The sequence below is a fragment of the Sinohyriopsis cumingii genome, chromosome 8 (assembly GCF_028554795.1).
Source record: "Sinohyriopsis cumingii isolate HCF-2022 chromosome 8, ASM2855479v2, whole genome shotgun sequence".
Lineage (NCBI taxonomy): Eukaryota > Metazoa > Mollusca > Bivalvia > Unionida > Unionidae > Sinohyriopsis > Sinohyriopsis cumingii.
In genome coordinates, this window is record NC_142968.1 from 27,876,173 (window position 1) to 27,898,039 (window position 21,867).

The following is a 21,867-nucleotide window of genomic DNA, read 5'->3' on the forward strand; positions in this document are numbered from 1 at the left end:
CATATCATTGTGATACATCAAAAGGCTATTAGCATAACATCACACTTTATGTCAATGACACATTACCACGTTCGAGATGACAGGAACATCAAACACATACAATATAAGAACTTATTTGGAATATCACTAGAATTCATTTGGAAAATATATTCTTTTGGATTTGTGAAATGACATTAGGAACAGTTCGGATTTATATCATAATACTGAAAGTTCATTTTTAATTTTACTTTGTATTATTCTGAAATAAATTATTTGTTGTATTTTACAAACCTTATTGGTTCTTGCTCTTTTCTGTTACTTAATCTAAGACCATACATTCGTAATAGTAACATTATATCGTAGAATAACAAGTCGTTGTTTTGCTTATTTTAAGATTATAGAAGTGAACCTGTATTACATGTATGAACAATTAATGTACAAATAAAATAAACATAAATGGTGATCTTGAGTTTTATGTCTGTTAAATATTTTAGGCTGGGTATGAGTGCCCCATGGGCACTGAAGATCACAATGCATACAAAATGTAGGTGAACATTATTCTTCACGGCAATAACAAGACAAATCTGGCAAAATTGGTATTCTCTTTGAAAACTTTGTTTATAATTTAATGAATCGAACATACATTTTATATGCGGTGGAGAACAATATTGTTACTAAGAATTGTAGATAGGAATGATAACACATGATAAATATGACAGTCGTGTATTTTGCATGTAGTATAATGAATGCAGTATTTGAATATATCGTTCCTAAACGTTGCCAGAGGAATGAAACTTACACATCTCGATTAGTGCAAATAAAATACATTTGATTTGCAAAAATACATTTTGCATTGTTAAATTGATGTCATTCATATTTGGAAAGTGTATCATGTTTTATCTGCTTCAGATCAAGGAAGATGATGAAACATCTGCTGATGATAACTATATTGGCTGCAGCGGCTTGTGGTACGTAATTATACTTACATAGAATTGACTGTATTATAGACATTTTAGGTTACAAACTTACCCTGAATTTCAACTGACGGCGTGGAAAGAATGAAAAGAGAACAAAGTTAACTTAATCGATAAATATCTATGGAAACACGCATACGGATATTTGTTTTCGTTTTCTGGGGTGTAGCTCGACTTGTAATCGGTTACGTCGCGGCTATAATTAATTCTTTCAATGAATTACGCACCGCGTTAGTTTGATATCATTTGTAAATTGGATTAAAAGTTCCTTCAGATTTCAAATTGATCACCACATACGCCTTGTTTCCTTCTCTTATAGAAGAACCAAGCCGTCACATTGCTTATCAATTAACCTGCTGTAAGCCCTCCGGCAGGCAATTACGTCTGGCTGTACAACTTTCTACTGATAAATAATTTGCTTTCAAGTGTTTCGGTTCCCAAATAACTGCATCGTCATTTTTCAAATCGTGTTGTCATTAATAGCGGTAAAACCAAAATCTAGAAGTACAAAATTATAAAGTAATAATGGTAAGTATATAAAATTTAATTCACTATCTTAGTAATGTTAGTTCTTTTGACATGTGAAATGATATGTTGCAATCAGTTGTAACATTATCAAATGGATTATCATATGAAAATGGAAATTATCCACTACTCAAGCAACCATTTCTCTGACATCGTTAAAGCAAAACAGGCTGAAGATTTAGAATTGTTTACATAATGATTTTCGTCATATTTTAATCAATAATGATTATTCTCATAATTGTTGTTTTTTAAGATATGAATCTAGTCTGTTGACGACAATCGTTCAATGTTTGAACATGTGATCAGCGGCAGGAGGGTGTCAAAAGATCGTGTTATACTATAAATTATACAGCCGTTACTCTATTTAGACAAGCTTATCAAACAAAGTTAGGTCAAAATAAAATACCTCTAACCTGTAACACGTTTCTATACATTCTGAAGATGGGTGTACAGTTTAACCTGAATCTAAACAGATGTATTCATTCTGTCAAAATCTTTATAATATCATAATCAACTGGAGAAACGTGCAAATTAAAACTTTTCAGTTATCCACTGTTTATTTATAGTTACTAACGTTTAGTTTTGAAGCATCTAATCAACAGATTACTATTTGCTGCTGTATCAAAGCTCTTTTTTGGGAGACGTTGCGACCCATTTTCCTTTGCGTCTCATGTCTGTGTTTCCTTTCCTATTGTATTTTGCCAGGAAATTCCTTCATCTTAGACGTACTTCATATCATCATACTGCTTCCTCACTGGAAATGGGAATAGGTCTTTATGTAAATTTCGTGGAGTTTGATGAATAATAACATTTCTACATTTTGTCGCATATTTTAAGTCCTTAATGTTTATTTGGATGGGTATCTGTTCATAAGATATTTTGAGATTATATATATTAATTCTCTGAGATAATGTCATCCTTGATAAGTCATAAACACACAATAATTATACTCCTTTCTCGTGAGATACTCGCCATGTTCGATAGATCGTCTTTCCTTCTCCTAGTGTAATTCTTAGAGGTCCTATGCAGTGTTCCTCGTCACGATGCTTTCCACACCCGTATGTACTACCTCATATACAATCAGTGATACATCAAGTTCTGTTCTAAAAATTGTGATTGAGCATTTGTGGAACCAATATGTATACTTCTAACGTTTATATCCTGACAGTCTATCTTCTATAATCATTGGGAGTAATATGAATTAATGCAATCGAATTATAAAGACAATACAAAACATAACCCTCATTATCTTTACAATTTCTTCGTTTTAACCCACTGTAGTAATTCTGTATATAAACCTTCCATAATAGGCAATGGGCAATATACAGTGTTGCATTGGTTAAGCCAATCTTAACATAACTTAAACTGAACAAAACCGAATCATCCTATTTCTTAAAATCTTCTGTAAATATCGAATAAATTCCTGACTTTTCTATGAGTATGATCTTCTTTAATACTTGTAAAACATTATAACGAGCAGGCTTTTCATTTTAGAATATGATGAATAATTAGTCATATGTATTTAACACACAATTATTATATGAACTGAAAAAGATCTGGTAACTTGGTTTTTATGAACATAATATAAACCAGCTGTTCCATCGTGTGCAGATTTACACGAAATTCTCTCTTGATTATTTCCAGTGATAAAAATGTTTCCTCCGCTATAATACCAGCATGTTTTTATTATATTTGAACACATTTTATATCTTAAGTTACAGTTTCACGTTAATAGCCGAACCATCACAAACCTTCTAAATATGTTTTATTTAAAAATTCATTGGCATTTTGAAATTCGCTTATCCTCTCTAAGGTAAATTGTTAAGGCACGATTAGAAACAAAATGAGTTACGTGAACCAATTTTAATGTTTGCATTTACACCTATATACATGGGACGACTTCTTCTTCTTGCACACACACGAACACAAAAACACAACTACCACAAAGTAAGTTGCAAAAGCGTGGGATTTTATTTGATACCACAATCGATGTCCTTATAGTTTAACATGTTTTGGACGGGTATTCGATTGTTTGATTTCCAGTACTTTGCTCAGAAAGAAAAGGAAAATGTGCAGTACTCGCAGAATTCTGTTTTATCTTCATTTGCCTTCTTCGAAACTGATCCATAATTTGAACGTGTAATGGTCCTTTTTGCAAAAAATGATGGAAACCATTTGAATTGACTATTCAGCACATGTCAAGCCTCTCTCGCTGTGGTATCAGACATGACAATAAACAATACATTAGTAAAGGAAGGTAGTGTGGTAGGTACATGACGCTACAAAGCCAACATCATTTAATTTAGAGAATCAGGGTAGATATTATACCTGCGAATAAGCTTTACATTTACACATATTGGCCCCATTATGCTTGACAGAAGTAGCTATTGGAAGATTTCCTTCACATTTTATTAACATATATTTTCACAGTAACTTCTGATCTGATATGATTTAATATTGTTATTTTGTAAGTAAAATATATTCACGTAATTTAAACCACCACGAAAGACATAATGTTTAAAAATACATTTTCCTTAATAAAAGATTTAGTTACAATCAGAACAGATATGGGCTTTAAATGTGCATAATATCATCACTACATTCCTCAGATGCATTTCCCTTGTATACAGAGAATAACGTTTTTCATTTTGGAAAACATTTTAGATTGCAAGAACAGAATTTTTTCCAAGTAGCGTTGAGAGGCTGCCATTTCTTTTCTATCTTATTTGTTTTAATGAGAACCATTGATTATATTACATTTCGCATGTATAATATATTATACAGCATAAATCTTAAATGGACAGAAGCTTTTTAGTATATCTTCCCATACCCGATGCGATATTACTGCGGTTTCATTTCGATCTAACTTAAATTTACAAAGTTTACATGTTTTCCTACCTTCAGGATCTTCGGTATGACATGTTCCTCCTCATTTACACTATGCCTCATATTTATTATATATTAACAGTCGTTTGAAATAAAAGAAAGTAGTATGTGATATTTAAAAATGTTTTAAAGCAAGTTAAGCAGCTATTCAAAATGGCTTTAAATTTTAACTGAAATGTACCAGTCGTTTCTTCGGGGAGAGACACGAAGACATATATAAACATAAATACATACATAGATTCGTAAATGGATTTGTATATATACACACACACACACACACACACACACACACACACACACATATATATATATATATATATATATATATATATATATATATATATATATATATATATATATATTGTCCTATTTTGCATAATGATTGCTCTTGGGTGTTTTACATGTAATTCATATTACGTCTTTGGTCTTTATTCGTGATCGAGTGCAGAGTTTTTCATACCTGACTATTGTCATTTTCAGATGTTTACTTGAATTTGACTGGAAACAATCTTGTTGACGAATTTGATGTAATTATTCATAATAATGTATGTTGTTGCTTCATTGATCAGGCGACACACTGTATATAAAGAATGTCAGATAAATAATAATTATTTCATGTGGATCAGTTGCTGCAATAATGTTACGCGGTGTTCAGATATTATCTGAGATTAATTATTTAATCAAATTAGCGTTGAAATAACTAAGTGCTCATATATGTTTTTTGACCAAATCTGTACTTTAATATCATTGAAGACTCATTGAAGACCCATATAAAGACATTTTTGAATATTTAGGTTTGATTCATGATGACTATTGGTAGATCAACACATTCGGTACTATTGTGAATCATTCGGAGCATTCTATTGTTTCTCGCATGTGATAGAACATTTAGGATTATTTGAGATAAAATGCACAGTACTTTAAGTGTCTTTTGAATTTTCATTTTGTATTCATGGAAAGTAAATTGTTTGCTAATTGTATTTCAACTAAAGATTGTATTTCTTCTTTCTATTGCATAGTTCAGGACCTCAGAGTCGAAACACTAGTAAATATTAAATTTTACTTTTACATAAAAGCAAAATAGTACTAGTTTATGCTTGCAAACAATACGTAAATTCGTGTTTTGAATTGTCTGGCCGCCAATATTGTGTCAAGGAAAAAAATCGCCCACTACCGTTTTAATTATTTCAAACGCAGATATCTTTCTAATTTTACCATTCTCTTAATGTAAGATTCTATATACCAAACTAGCTTTCAGTGCTTGAACTAACATATCAATAGATAAAATTTTAAGCCACCCTCGGGATTTTTCAATGCACACAGTGGTTACTGAGTCTTATATAAAAAATAAAAATATACATCGAACATCATGTTCTTCATCTTCTTCGGTAGATCAATCAAGTGTTATTGTAGCATTGATTTCATAATCATCAGTGAAGAAAAAGGCTGGGAAATCTGCCATTATATTATGATCAGTAACATCCCAAAGCCGGCGAATGGTCTGACCTATTCGTGCATGTTAACAAAATATGTTTTTCTTTGATGAATGACCCTTGAGAAATTTGTTTTCTGTTCGCAATGCTTTACTGGCAGTATTATAGTTTGTACATATTAAAATGCTTGTCTCCAGTTGAATAAATCGGTCCAAGTTCCTTATTATTTTGGAGAAGCTTTTTCATAATATTTTGTATCACTTAGGTGATTTCCATAATCTATATTTAATATTATTATTTCTCTAAAATTAGTTTTCTTTCTCAGCCATGTTTTTCCTTTGTCAAGAAAGAAATTCAACAGTTTCTTTCCTGACAATACATTTAATCAATTCCCATTTCGTATCGGGATCAGCTCCAAGATTTATTTCTTAATTGCCTTCACATTATATTGCATTGTATGACTTTATTCATCATCACATATCGGTGTGTGTGTGATTAAGAATTTTAACTTAGCTTTAATAATTGTTCGGTCATATTGCTACGATGTCTGCAGTGTGGCAGTTTATACTGATGTCAATCACAGGGACATCATGCCGCAGACATGTAGCATGATGTCCCATCCAGTCACAGTATCATTACACCAGACCGACCAGTCTCAATATTAACCTTTTAATGCTGAGCGCCAAGCGAGGCAGCTGCCAGTACAATTGTTGTACGTCTTTGGCATGACTCGGCCGGGATTCGAACCCACGACCTCCAGCTTCCGAGGCGGACGCTCTTACCACTAGACCACCGGAGCGGTCTCACATATCGGACTATAATTCTATTTAAAATATCATGGACCCCTTTTTATTTGGAAAACTTCAAGTCAGATATAACTGCTGCTTAAGCCAAACATGTATCTGAATCTGAACGTCTGAATCTGAATCCTGAATCTGAATGTTACAGGTACGGCATACAATTGCACTGGAAGAGACAGCCAAATTGATAATTAGTTGTATTGCTCATGAGCTGTCATGAAATACTCCACAGATTGGTGGTACAGAACACTCACTCAGATGATTCCAATTCACAGTTGTTTTTATGAAAAGAGAACTAATAAATTGTTATGTTCTACATTGTTCAAATATAAAACATCTACTACAATTTGATACTAGTTTTTCTACAATGATCATACTTACAAAATTTGTAAAAGATTTGGCTTTGATCTGGCGTTTTTTTCTTAATGGTTTTAAAAATATATTTGATGAGAGAGCCGGCACTAACCCGTACACTACTTTATATAAATATATCAAACGAATCCGACTACGCATGTCTTGGAGTGTTTGTAGACCAAGGTCAGATAACATTTTGGTGACGCATCCTGCTTCTCTGGTTTTGTTGTCACCAGATATAAATCTTGATGCCTGGTGTTGGACCTTCTCGATTCTATGAACATCCTTAAATAGTACGGATCCCAGACAACACAACCATTTAACACGGTTCGGACTAGTACTAGATAGGCAGTTCGCCTACATGTCTGCGGACAGTGTCTGATATTTCTTTTAAGAAATGCTAGTGTAGTGTTTGCTTTCTTGGTGTGTTAGATAATATGTGATTCCTACTTGAAGTCCTCAGATAGTGCTAGTCCAAGACAGGGGTTTCCACTGACATGTTGTATTATGTGGTTATTAAAGGTGTAGCAGTGAGATGATTTTACGGTTTTACTTGTCCTCACATGATTTAGATATTATAATTTGACTTTCGAAAATATTTTCAGTGTGACCTTAAGATCATTCAGCAATCACTGTAACGTAAGACATTGAATAGTCAACATAACGTTGCTGTCACAGGCAATCAAGATAATATTTTTTAAGAAAAATATCACCCAAATAATAAAATCGGCTCATCAAACACATTTTGATGATTTATTCCTCACAAAGTTTCTTGCACGTAACAAATAACTATATATCTATAGATAGATAGATAGATAGATAAGATAGATAGATTCTTGAGAGTTTCCATTTGTTTTTTTTTCCACCATATTTTAGACTCATCGAAAATTACACATACGATACGATTATTAATACTAATAATAGCATCTTTAACATTATTATTATTATTATTATTAATTATTATTCTCTGTAGTGTATTATTAATGTTATTTTCTGTAGTGTAATATTATTTTTATTATTACTATTATTGTGATTTTTATAGTCATTATTATTATTATTATTATTATTATTATTATTTGTTTATACTTTTGATAGTTCTGGAAGTGAGTCTAAGGTGATAATGCTAGTGTTTAGGGATTTTCGGTACCAAATTAAAACAGTCTTATTTGTTTACAGGTGCAACGGTTCCTTCAAAATTTGTTTGCAACGGAGGATCAATTATATTATTTGAAAAAGACAAAGTTGACATTATTGGTAAAGAGGCCTCCCTTTATCTTACCCAAAGTGGGGCTTTAATTGCAACATGGAATTCAAGTCAATTTATATATCAAAAAGACGGTATTAATGTGAATCGAGACAGATATGGGAACCTTTGGATCGGAAACATTGATCGGGATGACAAAGGAATATACTCAGTCCAACATAGCCAAGACAGTAAAATACTCAGGGTACACAACCTGGAATTGATTGTTTTGGGTAAGTATTCATAACGTGTATGAAGGCTATATGGAAGGAAGTGGGTTAAATAGGTTCTCCCCCATCTCTCCCTCATTCACGTTCATTCACTTAGCCTGTAATAAAGCAGATTATAGTTCTCCATATTCGTTTAATTATTTGATTGTATTATTGTTCCAAGGATAAATTCATTTCTCTGAATGTCATTTTATTTACATAGACTCATTTCCATACTGAAACATCGCAAAAACTACCTTAGCCTTAGCATTTTCACAACTTGACACTTATTTATGTACTCTTAAATGAAGAGAACCTATTTAATGAAATGGTAATATCAGATCATAGACACTAATGTAATATTACTTCTTCTCATCGTCATTTCAATAGCATAAATAGCATTAAAACTGCTATTCTACTCTGATTAATCGATATTTGTAAGTAACTTCATGACAGAATACGACTTAGACCATTTAGTCATTATGCGCTGTTGATTTCGCTAACGAAGAAATATATATATATATATATATATATATATATATATATATATATATATATATATATATATGCAATAAACTGACAACGAACAGTGCGAAACTAGCATATTGATAGCATGAGCGCTTTCGACTCTTTACTGAATCTTTTTCAAAGGCAAATACACAACATAGACAAGAGAAACAAGCAAAACAGAAAACGGTTATGTTTGCGAAACTTTACATGGCTGATTCTACAGGATTTCAACTTTTTAACTATATTATGTGTCAAATAGTTTATTTCAGCTTGTTGCTGATACTGGAAAGTATTTGTATTGACTTAGAAATTGATGAGCCATATCGACATCTGTTACTTTGTGTGAATTTATGTAAGCGCAGATTATATCCAGGATATTTCATTGTTACAGTAGTCATATGTTATTAAGCAAATTCAGAGAATTATTTCAGAGACAATGTGTCGGCTATAACGATAATGTTATGTATGCATTGTTTTCTTTATCTAGTCGTCTTGGTTTAAACCGCTTGGTTTCAATGTTCTTAGGCGGCGTATCCAGTACGATTCATTTTCTTTCCTGGTTTGGGGACTCCATTTGGGGTTGTAAGCAATTGCAATAAATGTTGTATCACTGAAAATGTGGCCAGGGGAGGAGAAGTGTGCTTCGAGAGTCGACAAGTGCTCAGGCTAGCTAGATACTAGTTTCACAATGTTCGTTGTCATTTATGTTAACCAATCCATGATACACGTGATCCCTTCCTGGATCCAGTGCACTTGAAAGGATTGTTATTTGCCATATGATTTGCATTCTTCATATATATATATATATATATATATATATATATATATATATATATATATATATATATATAATATAATATAATATAATATAATATATATACGCTCATAAAACACCAGATTTCTATTCATTTTATGTAGTAAAATATATATGCGTTACAAATGTATGCATTTATTATAACACCTAATTTGATTCTAGTCAGCTTTAGCGAGATTAAAAAAAGGTATTTGCAAGTGTATCTTTATGCAATTTAAAATCCCACAAAATATTTAAATCAATATGTGATTTAATTCAAGATAAGTTCAATATTTCTGAATTTTGCCAATTCTCTATATTTCACCAAGTCGATACAATTATCATGCATTATATTGTAAATGTGTGTAGAAGATGTATTTGTTAGATTTGATTCACTGATTATTTAAAGTGTTTAACCTAGCCGCTCTTTCTGTCACACACACGGTCATGTTGATCTGATATCAGGCATGCACTATATATTAATTATAAATTGTATGAAAACAATGAAAGACAAAATTAGGTTGGATCGATGCTATCTTTTGCAGATTCAAAATAAATTTAGACCGTAATAATCAAATTACTATGCCACATAAATTAATTGATTTTGTATCCAATTAGAATTCGTATATTACGGGAGCAAATGACGAAATTACAGCAGAAGACGCTTTGACAAAATGGGAATGATCTTTACGTGAAGACACACGTTTTAACAATATTCTATTTTTCACTTTCAAATGAAAATCCAATCAGAATTGATAAATACTGTTCAATGCAACACATAAAGCAATCGTGTTTTGTAGCAATTTAAAAATCATGAACACGATTGTTTTACTGTTGCTTAAAATAGGTTGAAAACTATGATAAAATGATTTATAGTTTCTAAACCACATATATGTTTTTCAATGTTAAGCTATTTAGAATAAATTTCCTATGTTATGTATATTTCAGTCGCCCCAGAAACGGATTGCAGTCCGAAAATATCCCGTACGAATATCACTTTAGTTGCCTCTGTAGAAGGTACAGAATGTGGGATACCTAAACCTTCTGTATACTTCGTGCAATATGAACATTTGCCCTATGTTGTAAGTGCATTACGCGTCAATCTCATCTTCGCTTATTATACGTACTATAGTTTGGAACTTAAAAAGTACACGGCTTAAATAATCTGTTCTTTTCAAATAGGTATTATGTGACCAATAATGCATGCGTACAAACTTGTATTATGCCAATTATATATGTGCAAAACTCAAGAACAATATTTCAAATATAAGTGATACACCATTGTTAATATGTAATGAAGCAGTACATGCGGAGTCCCCAATACGTCAACATTTCTTTTTAGATCGTTGTAATGTTGGCTTATCATATATTTATAAGTTTACGTCATATATTCTATTTTGCCCACGTTTCATAACGAAAGCAATATTAAATGTATTATTGTACAAAAGAATTGTGATTGATAAATCGATTAGTTTTGTATTTCATGCATCGTAAAACTTACATGGTTTTAAATAAGAAAACACTATTTTTGCTCTATTTCGATGGTAATCTGGTACGCTTTGTCAGATGTTTTTGCAATATGTTCTGCACCGAATGTACTTTTAGAACTCGAAGAGGAATAGCTTAAATTAGAATAAAATAGAAATTAAAATATCTTGGGTGAATCGTATATTTCGATTTCTAAAGTTTTCCACTTGGTTAGAATGTATCTACAACATATTGATCAACACATACATTCGAATTGCTGAGCACAACATTAAACCATAACAAGCTATGATTATGTTGCAGAGCAAGACTTTAGTGACGTTAACACCCGGAAAAGAGAGCGGCACCTACTTTGCTTGTTTGCAGACCCCCGCTTTAAGATGTGTTGCAAGATTTAGTCCATCGGATTTTTGCACGTATTTCACAATTTTTGAAAGTAAGTCTCTTTTCACGCATTTATATTAATCCTTATGATATACACTTACAACCTATTTCCAGATTTTGGACGCTTTAAAATAAACGTCCTGCCTGAGACAATAAGGCTTAGAGAGATCATGGCATATTAAATGATTATGTCATGTAGAATACTTTGCTTTTGGTACAACCACGATGTCGACTAATTTCCATTTAAGACATACATGGATGCATAGGCAGATAAAGATATAAAACAATGGATCAGTCAAATGGGTTACGGTAATTGTTGACATACGATTTTTGAATGGTCAGTATTCATTTGAGAAATTAAATAAGTGGATAGAAGCATTAAAATGTAGCATATATATATATATATATATATATATATATATATATATCGCCATTGCTCTGACTCATATTAATGTAGCACAATATCATTTAAATTATATTATTAAAATATATATATCTTATATAATTAGTTCTGCTTCCAGGAAAACCATTGCCCCTCTGCAAAAATTAAATGATCTGTACCTTAAAGAAATTTAATTTGGTATGTGTATACTGATTGTTGCATAAGTTGTAATCTAAAATTTTAACTATAATGGGCCGATTCAGCATACACTTTGGCTGACACCCTGTAAAGGTCATTTAGTGTTTACTGATTTGAAACGTGCAATTCACTAGCTAATAATATACGCTATAGATAAAAGGGGCTGGTACACTTCGGAGGCCAACACCCGAACAATGTTTGTCTTACAGGGCCAGTAAATATGAAGCAAACTTACTCAGCAAAAAAATAAAATATATTTTTGGATATGGCATTCGCCATAATCATAACAAATTTGTGACAAATACTACTTTTTTTATACAAAATATATCATTTTTAAATTAGTTAACATGACAACAAACGAAATCATGGTGTTAATATATCAAACCCTTAACATGATCACTCTGAAAAGTCCCCATATTTCTTACTGTTAGAAACTACCAAGTAATAGTGCCAGTACAGTGTACATGTATGGTTGTATACACTAACAATCGGTAATACCTCACACTCATGTATATATTCCCATTTCTAACAGGTACCTATCCAGTAATGACAACAGAATCGATGTCAAATATACGACTAACAGAAATCCTGTACTTCATATGGGTATTCGTTTGGTTCACAGCAGTGATTGTTTATATAGAGTTTCGTATTAAACGTAAGTGCCAGCCATTTTCTATCATATTAAATCATAAGTTAGCTTTAATCGAAATATGCTACTTAATGTGAAGAAAACAATTATCGGTAAATGAACTGTATGTAATTTAAGCACATTCATTCCATAGTTAAGTTCTCTCTAACACAAAGTAACTATTCGACAACTACTGTTACTACTACTAGTGCTACTACCAACAGTGTTAGTACTACTACTGCAACTGCTACTACTACTACTACTAATAATAATAATGATAATGATAATAATAAGAAGAAGAAGAGGAAAACTGATAATAATACATCAAAGTGTTCTGCTTAAATGAGTTTAGATCATTTAAGCACGTCTTTGTCATGCATTTGTGGAACTGAAAATCTTTTAAAATACATATTGCACATAATGTAGTATTGGAATATATTTATTTCAGATAAGATTAAAAACTGATGAAAATATATGAAATCCATTGCCATGTTTATCTTAGTGTTGATATATTTGCATTACCTTGAACGACGACAGATTCAAACAGGAAAAGTATGTATGTATGTATGTATGTATGTATGTATGTATGTATGTATGTATGTATGTATGTATGTATGTATGTATGTATGTAGGTATGTATGCATGCATGCATGTATGTATGTATGGATGGATGGATGGATGGATGGATGGATGTATGTATGTATGTATGTATATATATATATATATATATATATATATATATATATATATATATATATATATATGTGTGTGTGTGTGTGTGTGTGTGTGTGTGTGTGTGTGTGTGTGTTAAAAGAGAGAGAGAGAGTGACATCGATAGAGAGACACAATCAGAAAGAGACAGAGAGATATGGACGTAGAAATTGGAATATATACTTTTTTAAAAAGTCGTCGTCACACGTGATTAGTCTAACGTGCAAAAATGTAACTGGGTAAAATAGACTTAATTATAATACACTAGGCGCATTGTGAATGTGCAAGTAACTCTATTAAAATGGAAATAGTTCGTTAAATGTAATTTCTGATAAAGGTCTCGTGTACCTTGCAAGAACTGCCAGTTTCATTCAAAATCTAATTTTGTTATTTATTCTCATTTGACAAGTAGCATCGCGACACATTAGGAAAACCATGTTACTACTGTGCAATTTATTCCGGAGAATCAAACTGGCTAGAATCATTACATCAGGTTTTTTGTTCTTATCTTATGAATATTTACAGTGATGCTAATACAATTCTAATATGTGTCAATGCATTGTGAAGGATTTAAAAAATATTATATTGCGAATTAAAACTGTAAAATACAAAACATTTGATGCTATCAGAGATATATAAAATACAGTTATGCTATGCTATATCTGTATGAGAGAAAATAATGTGAAAGATAGTAATCTTTCATCAGGGAAGTTTTCGGTCAACACATGCTGGATATCAGTTTAAATGTTATATATGCAAGATAATACTATTGTTCACTAATAGCATTTTTACGTACGTATTGACAATATTGTTTTCGTCAAGACGACTGAACAAACGATAGCTTGGATTAAGACTTTGAAAAACATAAAGCACTGAACTAAGGAATGCATATTATATATAACAGTTTAAGGGGCAGATGGGTTTGCAGAGATGATACGATTAATGGGAGAGTGTATAGCACAGGTGTTTAAAATGTACTGATGAAAGGGAGACACTAAAACTGTTTACAAATATATATCCTAAATAAATCAGGAAAGCATTTACCAATTGCTATGACTCCATTGTCTTTAAAAAGTAATATAAAAGCAAAACCAAACAGGTTATTAACATTTGACATATTTCACAAGAATATGTAATACAAATTTAAAATAAGCTTACATTATTATTGATTAAATATCAAAGGGTCCTAAAGTCCAATAGTATAGTGTTCCGATTTAATTCAAGTGATTATTCCGAATGAAATAGATCATCAGAGGTGATGATGCAATACTAGTCTTGAATGTGTCGATGTACCAATAGTCTTTATGAATTGCAATGATATAATCCAGGAAGGCTTTGAATGGGTCCTTTATAATCCTAAAATATTATTTCCGTCAAAGAAAGTATGGGCAATTCGCAATAGTAGTGAGTGATTTAAATAAATAATGCCTTTCAAATTATAACTTAACACAACTAAAAGTAATTCCACAAAGTCTGATATTAAAATAAGCAATGCATTGTTTTCTTGTTCATATTTCTATGCAGTCTGTCGTCTGGCTTATAACACAACAAAACGACATTGACTTAGATACTTTCCAAACTAAACTGCGATTCAATTCGTAAATAAGGTCATGTCTCTTTACTTAAATTTTACCAAGCAATCGTATACTTTACAAACGAAGTAAACAATGTCATCAACTCAAATCCACGTGTACATATTTAACTTCTTTATCTCATGAGCGGATATGTGCTGATGTACAAGAATGCATTTGCAGCTAATTAATCATTTATACAGGTAGAAGCAAAATAATAATAATAATAATAATAATAATGATGAGGACTTTATATAACGATCTTTAGAAGCTCTAAGCGCTTTACAACATTAGACAACACCTATAAGACAAAAACATATAATGATATGATTACAAACACAAACACCATGAAATTAGAAAACATAGAAAAAAAAACATGCTGAGAATATTTAAATATTATATGGCTATAATAGTCCTTGCATTTTAGATGTAGAATTAGATATTCCAGTACGTTCTAATTCATTTTCCACAGACTATCCAATACTTGTAAAAAAAATGAATACCACCCACATACTCCCAAAAAATTGTTTCAGAGATACCGAATTGACTGATGGTTTAATGGGTACAAAACTCCACCAGAGAGAAATACATTGCTGACCACTGATATTGAAATATGCATATATAATTGGTTTTATAACAAACAAACACAAATTGACATGTAGATTTGTATGTTGTGGACTACAACATTTGTTTAATCATACAGACAACTGAAGAAAGTCTCAGGCAAAACGGAGACAATTCATACCGATAAAAGTGTCCTCGGATTAAAAAATATTGCTGTGTTTGCCAAACAAATTGGAAATCTCAAGAAATAATAAAGAAGAAAGTATAATTTTTTATATATCATTATTTTTGTTTCAAGTGCCAACAAAATTACACTTCTTATGAGGAGAATTAAGATGAATAGAAACTAGTTAGTTGAAACGATAATAAATGGAAACAAAAATAATAAAGGCATACAAAATCAATAAAAAGCAAATAAAAGCCGCACAGAAGCACGGATAGCAAACACAAGTCAGTAAATACAATTCGTGTACATGTTGATTCATATTGCAAATGAAAGACGTATGAACTGTGCTTCATTAACCTCAAAAGCAAGTGAGACTGTCAATTATTGACAAAGATATAAAATGTATTCATGTTATAAAATCATTGGAAGTGTGACGTTAAAATTAGCACATTCTCTGGAGGTTTTATGACGAAGAGACATATGTGGTGGCTTAACATACATGTATATACCATTGGTACTACATGAGCAATTTACAGTATATAGCAATAAAAACCACTTATCTTGCTTTATTTTAAAACATATACTATTTATACTTTCAATTAATTAAGAGTAACATACTTTTATATAGATATTTTCCATTAAGTGATTGTCATGGCTGCACAAGACATACAAATATGTATATTGCTTGCAATCAGTAATAACAAAGTTTTAGATGTATATTAAAAAATCTCCCACTTTAATTTAGTCCATATATGTTAGTTGCTTTTAGTTTAACCTTGTCAGATCCCCATCATCTATCGTGAACACATTCATCTTTGCGGTGTACTTAGGGAAATTATAATACAGGTTGATTTTTATGTCTAACTTGCATTTCAGTCAACTGCTGTATTGTTGTCGTTGCCAACACTTGCAGTTAATCCCTATATGTCGTTAATTGTTATAATTATATAATTTTCTGTTTTCTGATCAACTTTTATTTTACAAGAGGATGAAGTCAATAGTCATGACAAAGAAGAGTCTCTAGACGTCTTTTCTTTTCTTGTGTACAGTGTGGATCTTTTGCAGTCTATCTCTCTCTCTCTCTGGTTGTTTCCTTCTATATGTTCTCTTTCTCCTTTAACATTCCACCCTCCAAAATAGTTCGTTTATGCTATCAGTGTTTAATATTTAACGAAGATTAAGTCTTTGACGTGACGGTTGCGTTTTATTTGTTGTGATATGTATCCCTTTACATATTTCGTACATGTTGATGATCAGAATAAACTCCTAGTTGTTGACTATATTTTCGTTGATCGCTTTGCTAACCATGAGGTCGTTAGTATTAATATTGTGTTCTCATTGTAAACGTAGTCTTAGTAGTCTTAATTGTGCATTCCGGTGCTGTGCTCACTCTAGTATAAGTCAAATGGACAACTATTCCTGTAAGTCCCATTCAGCTGCAGAACCCATATACCGACTGAAATTGTTTATATCCTAAGTGCCAGTAAAGTCGTGTAATTTGTAATTTTTAAAATTTATCTAGTCATATTTATCTTCCTGACTAAGGCTTTGTTAAGCCCGTAAAATGCACTCGAACTGAAATTAAGACCAGTTTTGCTTACACGCAGTGCCAAATACAACGGTGTCACACATTGACAATTTTCTGTTGTACATCAAAAGATACCGGTTTTCTTGTTTATATCAAGAGAAGAGATAGATATGGGTTTGATGACAAACTCGCGTTGTCTCACAGACACCCTGGGCAAACGCCGAAGTCGACTCAATAAAACAATTATTTAGTTTAAGAGCGTTAATTACCTCATTTGATGAGAACTTTATCATTGTTGCATTTCATAAATTTTCCTACAGCTATACATTGTTTCTTCGGTTTGATGTTCAAAATAGAAACTCAGTATTTCGGACCTGAATTACCGAATTTTTGTTCTTGGAATGTCCACAGTAAAAGGTGTAGCGAAGGAGCAGACAATGTCCTTTTGCTGATTATATTTGGAGCAACAGCGTGTTGAAGTAAACGTTTGTTAATTATTAGTTATTATATTCTGTTCTGCCAATGTGAAACTAGAATCCTTACTTATCTCCTTCAGCACATATTGTTAATGGTGAACAACTTGTAAACTTCAATGTTTTTTAAATGCATATTCTTTAGTAAGTGCATATTCTTTAGGAGCAGATCCTAACGTTTCATGGTCAAATACGCTGATAGGAAACATTTATTGCAATGGACATTTTATCATTTATCTAGTTCAATAAGAGGATGTTTTATTAATATGACCTGTGTATGTATGCATAGTTTACTGATAAACCACCTCTTCCAATTAACATTTTACCAAAATAAGTTTGATTGTTTGTAGTTTCTGAGTTTACGACATTTTCTGACCAAAGTTTATACGCTAGTAGTTAGTCATTTGTGAACGAAACAAAACTGGAATCGTGAGTTTTGGGCTTTCGTGAATGTCTGGTTGTGTCTCTTTTGATATCTTTAACAACGTATTTTAAGTCCAGCCTGTGGGAAACTGTAAGAAAATATATACATATGTTGACCACGTTATATTCAAAGTTTCTCTAGTGATGTTGACTTCGCGAACGACATCATCTTATATGTCATTTTACCTAACCAGCTTAAGGAAAATACAGAACCAAGTTTTCATTTTGATCAAATGAAAAACGCATATTAGCACTTTATACAACTTTTTTAATAACACTGCATGAGTTTCCTTCTTTTAAAGTAGTGTGATTTCATCAACCTCTGTTTTGTACGTTCCGCTTTTTATTTCTAGTAAATTTATTGCTAATTGTCTACAGAGTTTAGCATTTTCTATGTCATTTGGCTTGTATTAGCTAGTCGTTTCAGCTGAATTTGAAAGTAGGTTTCATGTTCAGTATTGTATTCCTTATCTTCCATTTCATTATCCTGTTTTCATGGCAAAATCAACTTAAATTGTCATGCAAACAATGTTGCAGTTGTCGATTCAAAAATACATTATGTGCGATCTTGGTGATGTAATTATAAAAGAAACAGGTTGAATGACATTTCTAAAAGATCAGTAAGGAATTGAAATAATGTAAATGAACGCGATAGGCATAATGAAGTGAACATCAAACACAAATGAGAGAGTTTGAAGATAAAGCGATAAAAGGCTGAATGAACAAGTTAGAAATACAAGAGGCCATTTAATAAACAGATGGAAAAACTTCTTTCGAAGAATATAGATGTGCAAACAGTAGGTTTTTACGAGGCACGGGATGTTTGTTAGCTAACAAAATTATAAATACTTTTTTTCTATTCTAATAGCACTGGTCTGTTTCAGTAAGCAAATAATGGTTTTATATCAGTCGGAACCTTCTTCACCAAGTTTCTCAAATACTTTGCACAGTACCATATACTCTGTAGATTCACGTTTCAATATATGTCTTGTCTTTTAGGTGCAGACCAAACTAAATTTTACAAACGCTGTAATGTTTTGGTATATTGTTGTTATTTCATTATCTATCCTTTGTTAATTGGAATTAGCGCATGTTCAAAAAGTAAATGTATTACACTCGATTACTCCCTAAGGCCTTGGTCTTTCAAAAATGTCAGTTGTGCGCTAGTTTTATTTATTCTGAGAACTGTTGTCACTTTATTGCCAGAATAAAAATATACACGTATCACAATTTTGCCATCCTTATAATCAGTCCTTCGCTACATTTAGACTGAAAGAAATATGTTCCTCGGGTTTCAAAAATGAACACACCGACGCATATAGAAACACAATAATACAAATAACGAAAAAATCCAGTTTTCTGAACAAAGGAACAAAAGCAGAATAATATCCCACAAAGTACATATGTTCGAATAGATAAATCTGTAATTAATCGGAACAAATGCGGACGCAGCGCCATTGTGACATGGGTATGTTTGTTTTAAGATCCAGTTACACAGGCGTTATATTTTGCAATATGCTGCTTATTCTAGATTTTTAATAAAGGTAGCACGTTTTACTACAAGAGAAAATGCCCTGAATATGCTTAGGTTATAAAGAAGATTATGGAAAGACGTAATAATAATAATAGTAATAATAATCATCATAATAGTATTTGATGTCAGTAGAATGGTGTGAGGTTGAGCAGACGGATATGAGGGAAAGCGAGACATGATTTGAACTACCGGCTCATTAAAATAATGTTTCTCGTTATATGATGCCATTTGTTCGCATGAACAGTACATAATATGACCATACACATTGCCAGTCATGTGTCCATAAGTAGCAAATGAGTGCCTCTTTTACTCTCCTTATCTATCTATCTATCTATATATCTATCTATCTATCTATCTATCTATCTATCTATCTATCTATCTATATATATATATATATATATATATATATATATATATATATATATATATATATATATATATATAATTATCTAATTATGTATGTATGTATGCATGCGTACATGTATCTATCTATATATTTACATATATACATAGATAGTAGATAGACAGATAAACATACTGACAGATAGACAATATATATATATATATATATATATATATATATATATATATATATATATATATATATATATGTATATATATATATATATATATATATATATATATATATATATATATATATATATATATATATATATATATATATATATATATATATATATATATATTTATAAGTGTGTGCATTGGTGAAGTAACAGATCACCAGTTTCTCTCTATCGGCTTTATGATTAATTCAAACAGTCGCACATTTTTTAAATATTATAACTGCTATATACATGGATTACTTGAGAATGTTACGAACCTTAGAAATCAAACAACAGTAGAGTTGGCTTCTCATAAAGTATTTGTTTTCTTAAAGTTGTGTTACTCTAAAGACTGAATCGCCAAGAGTTATTTCATTTATGCACTTAGTTTATGTCATGGCACAGTTCTTCCTCTCCTTTCTAGGACATACTATCATAACTAGCAAACCTGGTGATGAGAATCCTCGGATACAGAGTAAACCTCAGCAAAGTGATACAAAGTCCCAAGACACTGCAGAAACACAAGCGGATCCACCTTGCGAGGATCAGATCGTTCAGCCATGCAATAGTCATACTCTTAAAGTACCATCTCCAAAAGGTTTTAGAAGACGTAACTCGCCCGCTAGAGAATTGTCCTCCAAAACCTATGTTCCCAACGATATACCGACAGAGTTAGTCTAACAAAATGAAAAACTCGATTGAGAGTGAAGATGTATTTTGTTTGTTTTGTTTATCTGCTTGGAGGGGGCTATATTCCATAAACTGGCTATTCCCCAAGCCCATCCTGCAAATTAGCAACTGTTACTGACACCGCAATACACCAATATCCATTCTCAGCCTTGTTTATTTGTGTTCACAAGAGGTAGCATCTTAGAAGTTAAGTCTTTTGAATGTATGGCCACCTGTTCAATCGCTGGTTTGGGCATTCATGGAGGCTGAATTTGGGTCTGAGGCGCATTCCTTAATCTTTGATCTTTCGCAAGAGCCGTGTTTATATAAACAGTTAATACATGACTGTACTGTACTTTTCATACCGAGGCCTTAAATTGTGTTTCTCGTAACAATTTAGGACGCCTAAATCTACTTTGCAGTATATAGCTGATATTGTGTTCATGTGCCTATAAAATGTATGCACAGTTAACTGATGGTCAATAACCAAACCTGATAATGCTAGTTTAGAACAGTTTAATCGGGTATATTGGATCCGCAGATTTTATATCTGATTTATTCTATATGATTTTGAATTATAGAAGGCAATGTTAACACATTGAATCGATGTACTTTACTTGGTAAAGTAATCTTAAGATTTTTAGCACCTACAACAAGAAGTTCTCTTATAGTGCTCTATTTGATATTTGTTGCTACAAAATGTTGTCTTTTTCGTCATTTATCTTTGGTAATAAACGTTTAAAGAAGGACTTTTATTTTCGTTTTGATCTTTCTATCTCAGTTGTAATATCCATTTCAAAGTTCAGTTTTTATCTTTAAACAGGTGGATATATTTGTTTGCAAAGACAATGCTATGTAAGTCGCAGAATAATTCACTAATAT

At 31.7% G+C, this 21,867-nt stretch overlaps 1 protein-coding gene across 1 annotated transcript in view; it reads left to right on the top strand.

Moving 5' to 3' along the window:
• LOC149793193 (uncharacterized) overlaps positions 1–21,734 on the top strand; it is a 36,014-nt gene extending 14,280 nt beyond the window's left edge. The window contains exons 2-7 of the mRNA XM_089966316.1: positions 889–947; positions 8,128–8,427; positions 10,655–10,788; positions 11,495–11,627; positions 12,688–12,810; positions 20,741–21,734. Of these exons, the coding sequence (XP_089822442.1) occupies positions 899–947; positions 8,128–8,427; positions 10,655–10,788; positions 11,495–11,627; positions 12,688–12,810; positions 20,741–20,997 (996 nt within the window). The 5' untranslated portion in view covers positions 889–898 and the 3' untranslated portion in view covers positions 20,998–21,734. The remainder of the gene's footprint in view (positions 1–888; positions 948–8,127; positions 8,428–10,654; positions 10,789–11,494; positions 11,628–12,687; positions 12,811–20,740) is intronic.
• Positions 21,735–21,867: the final 133 nt, after the last annotated feature.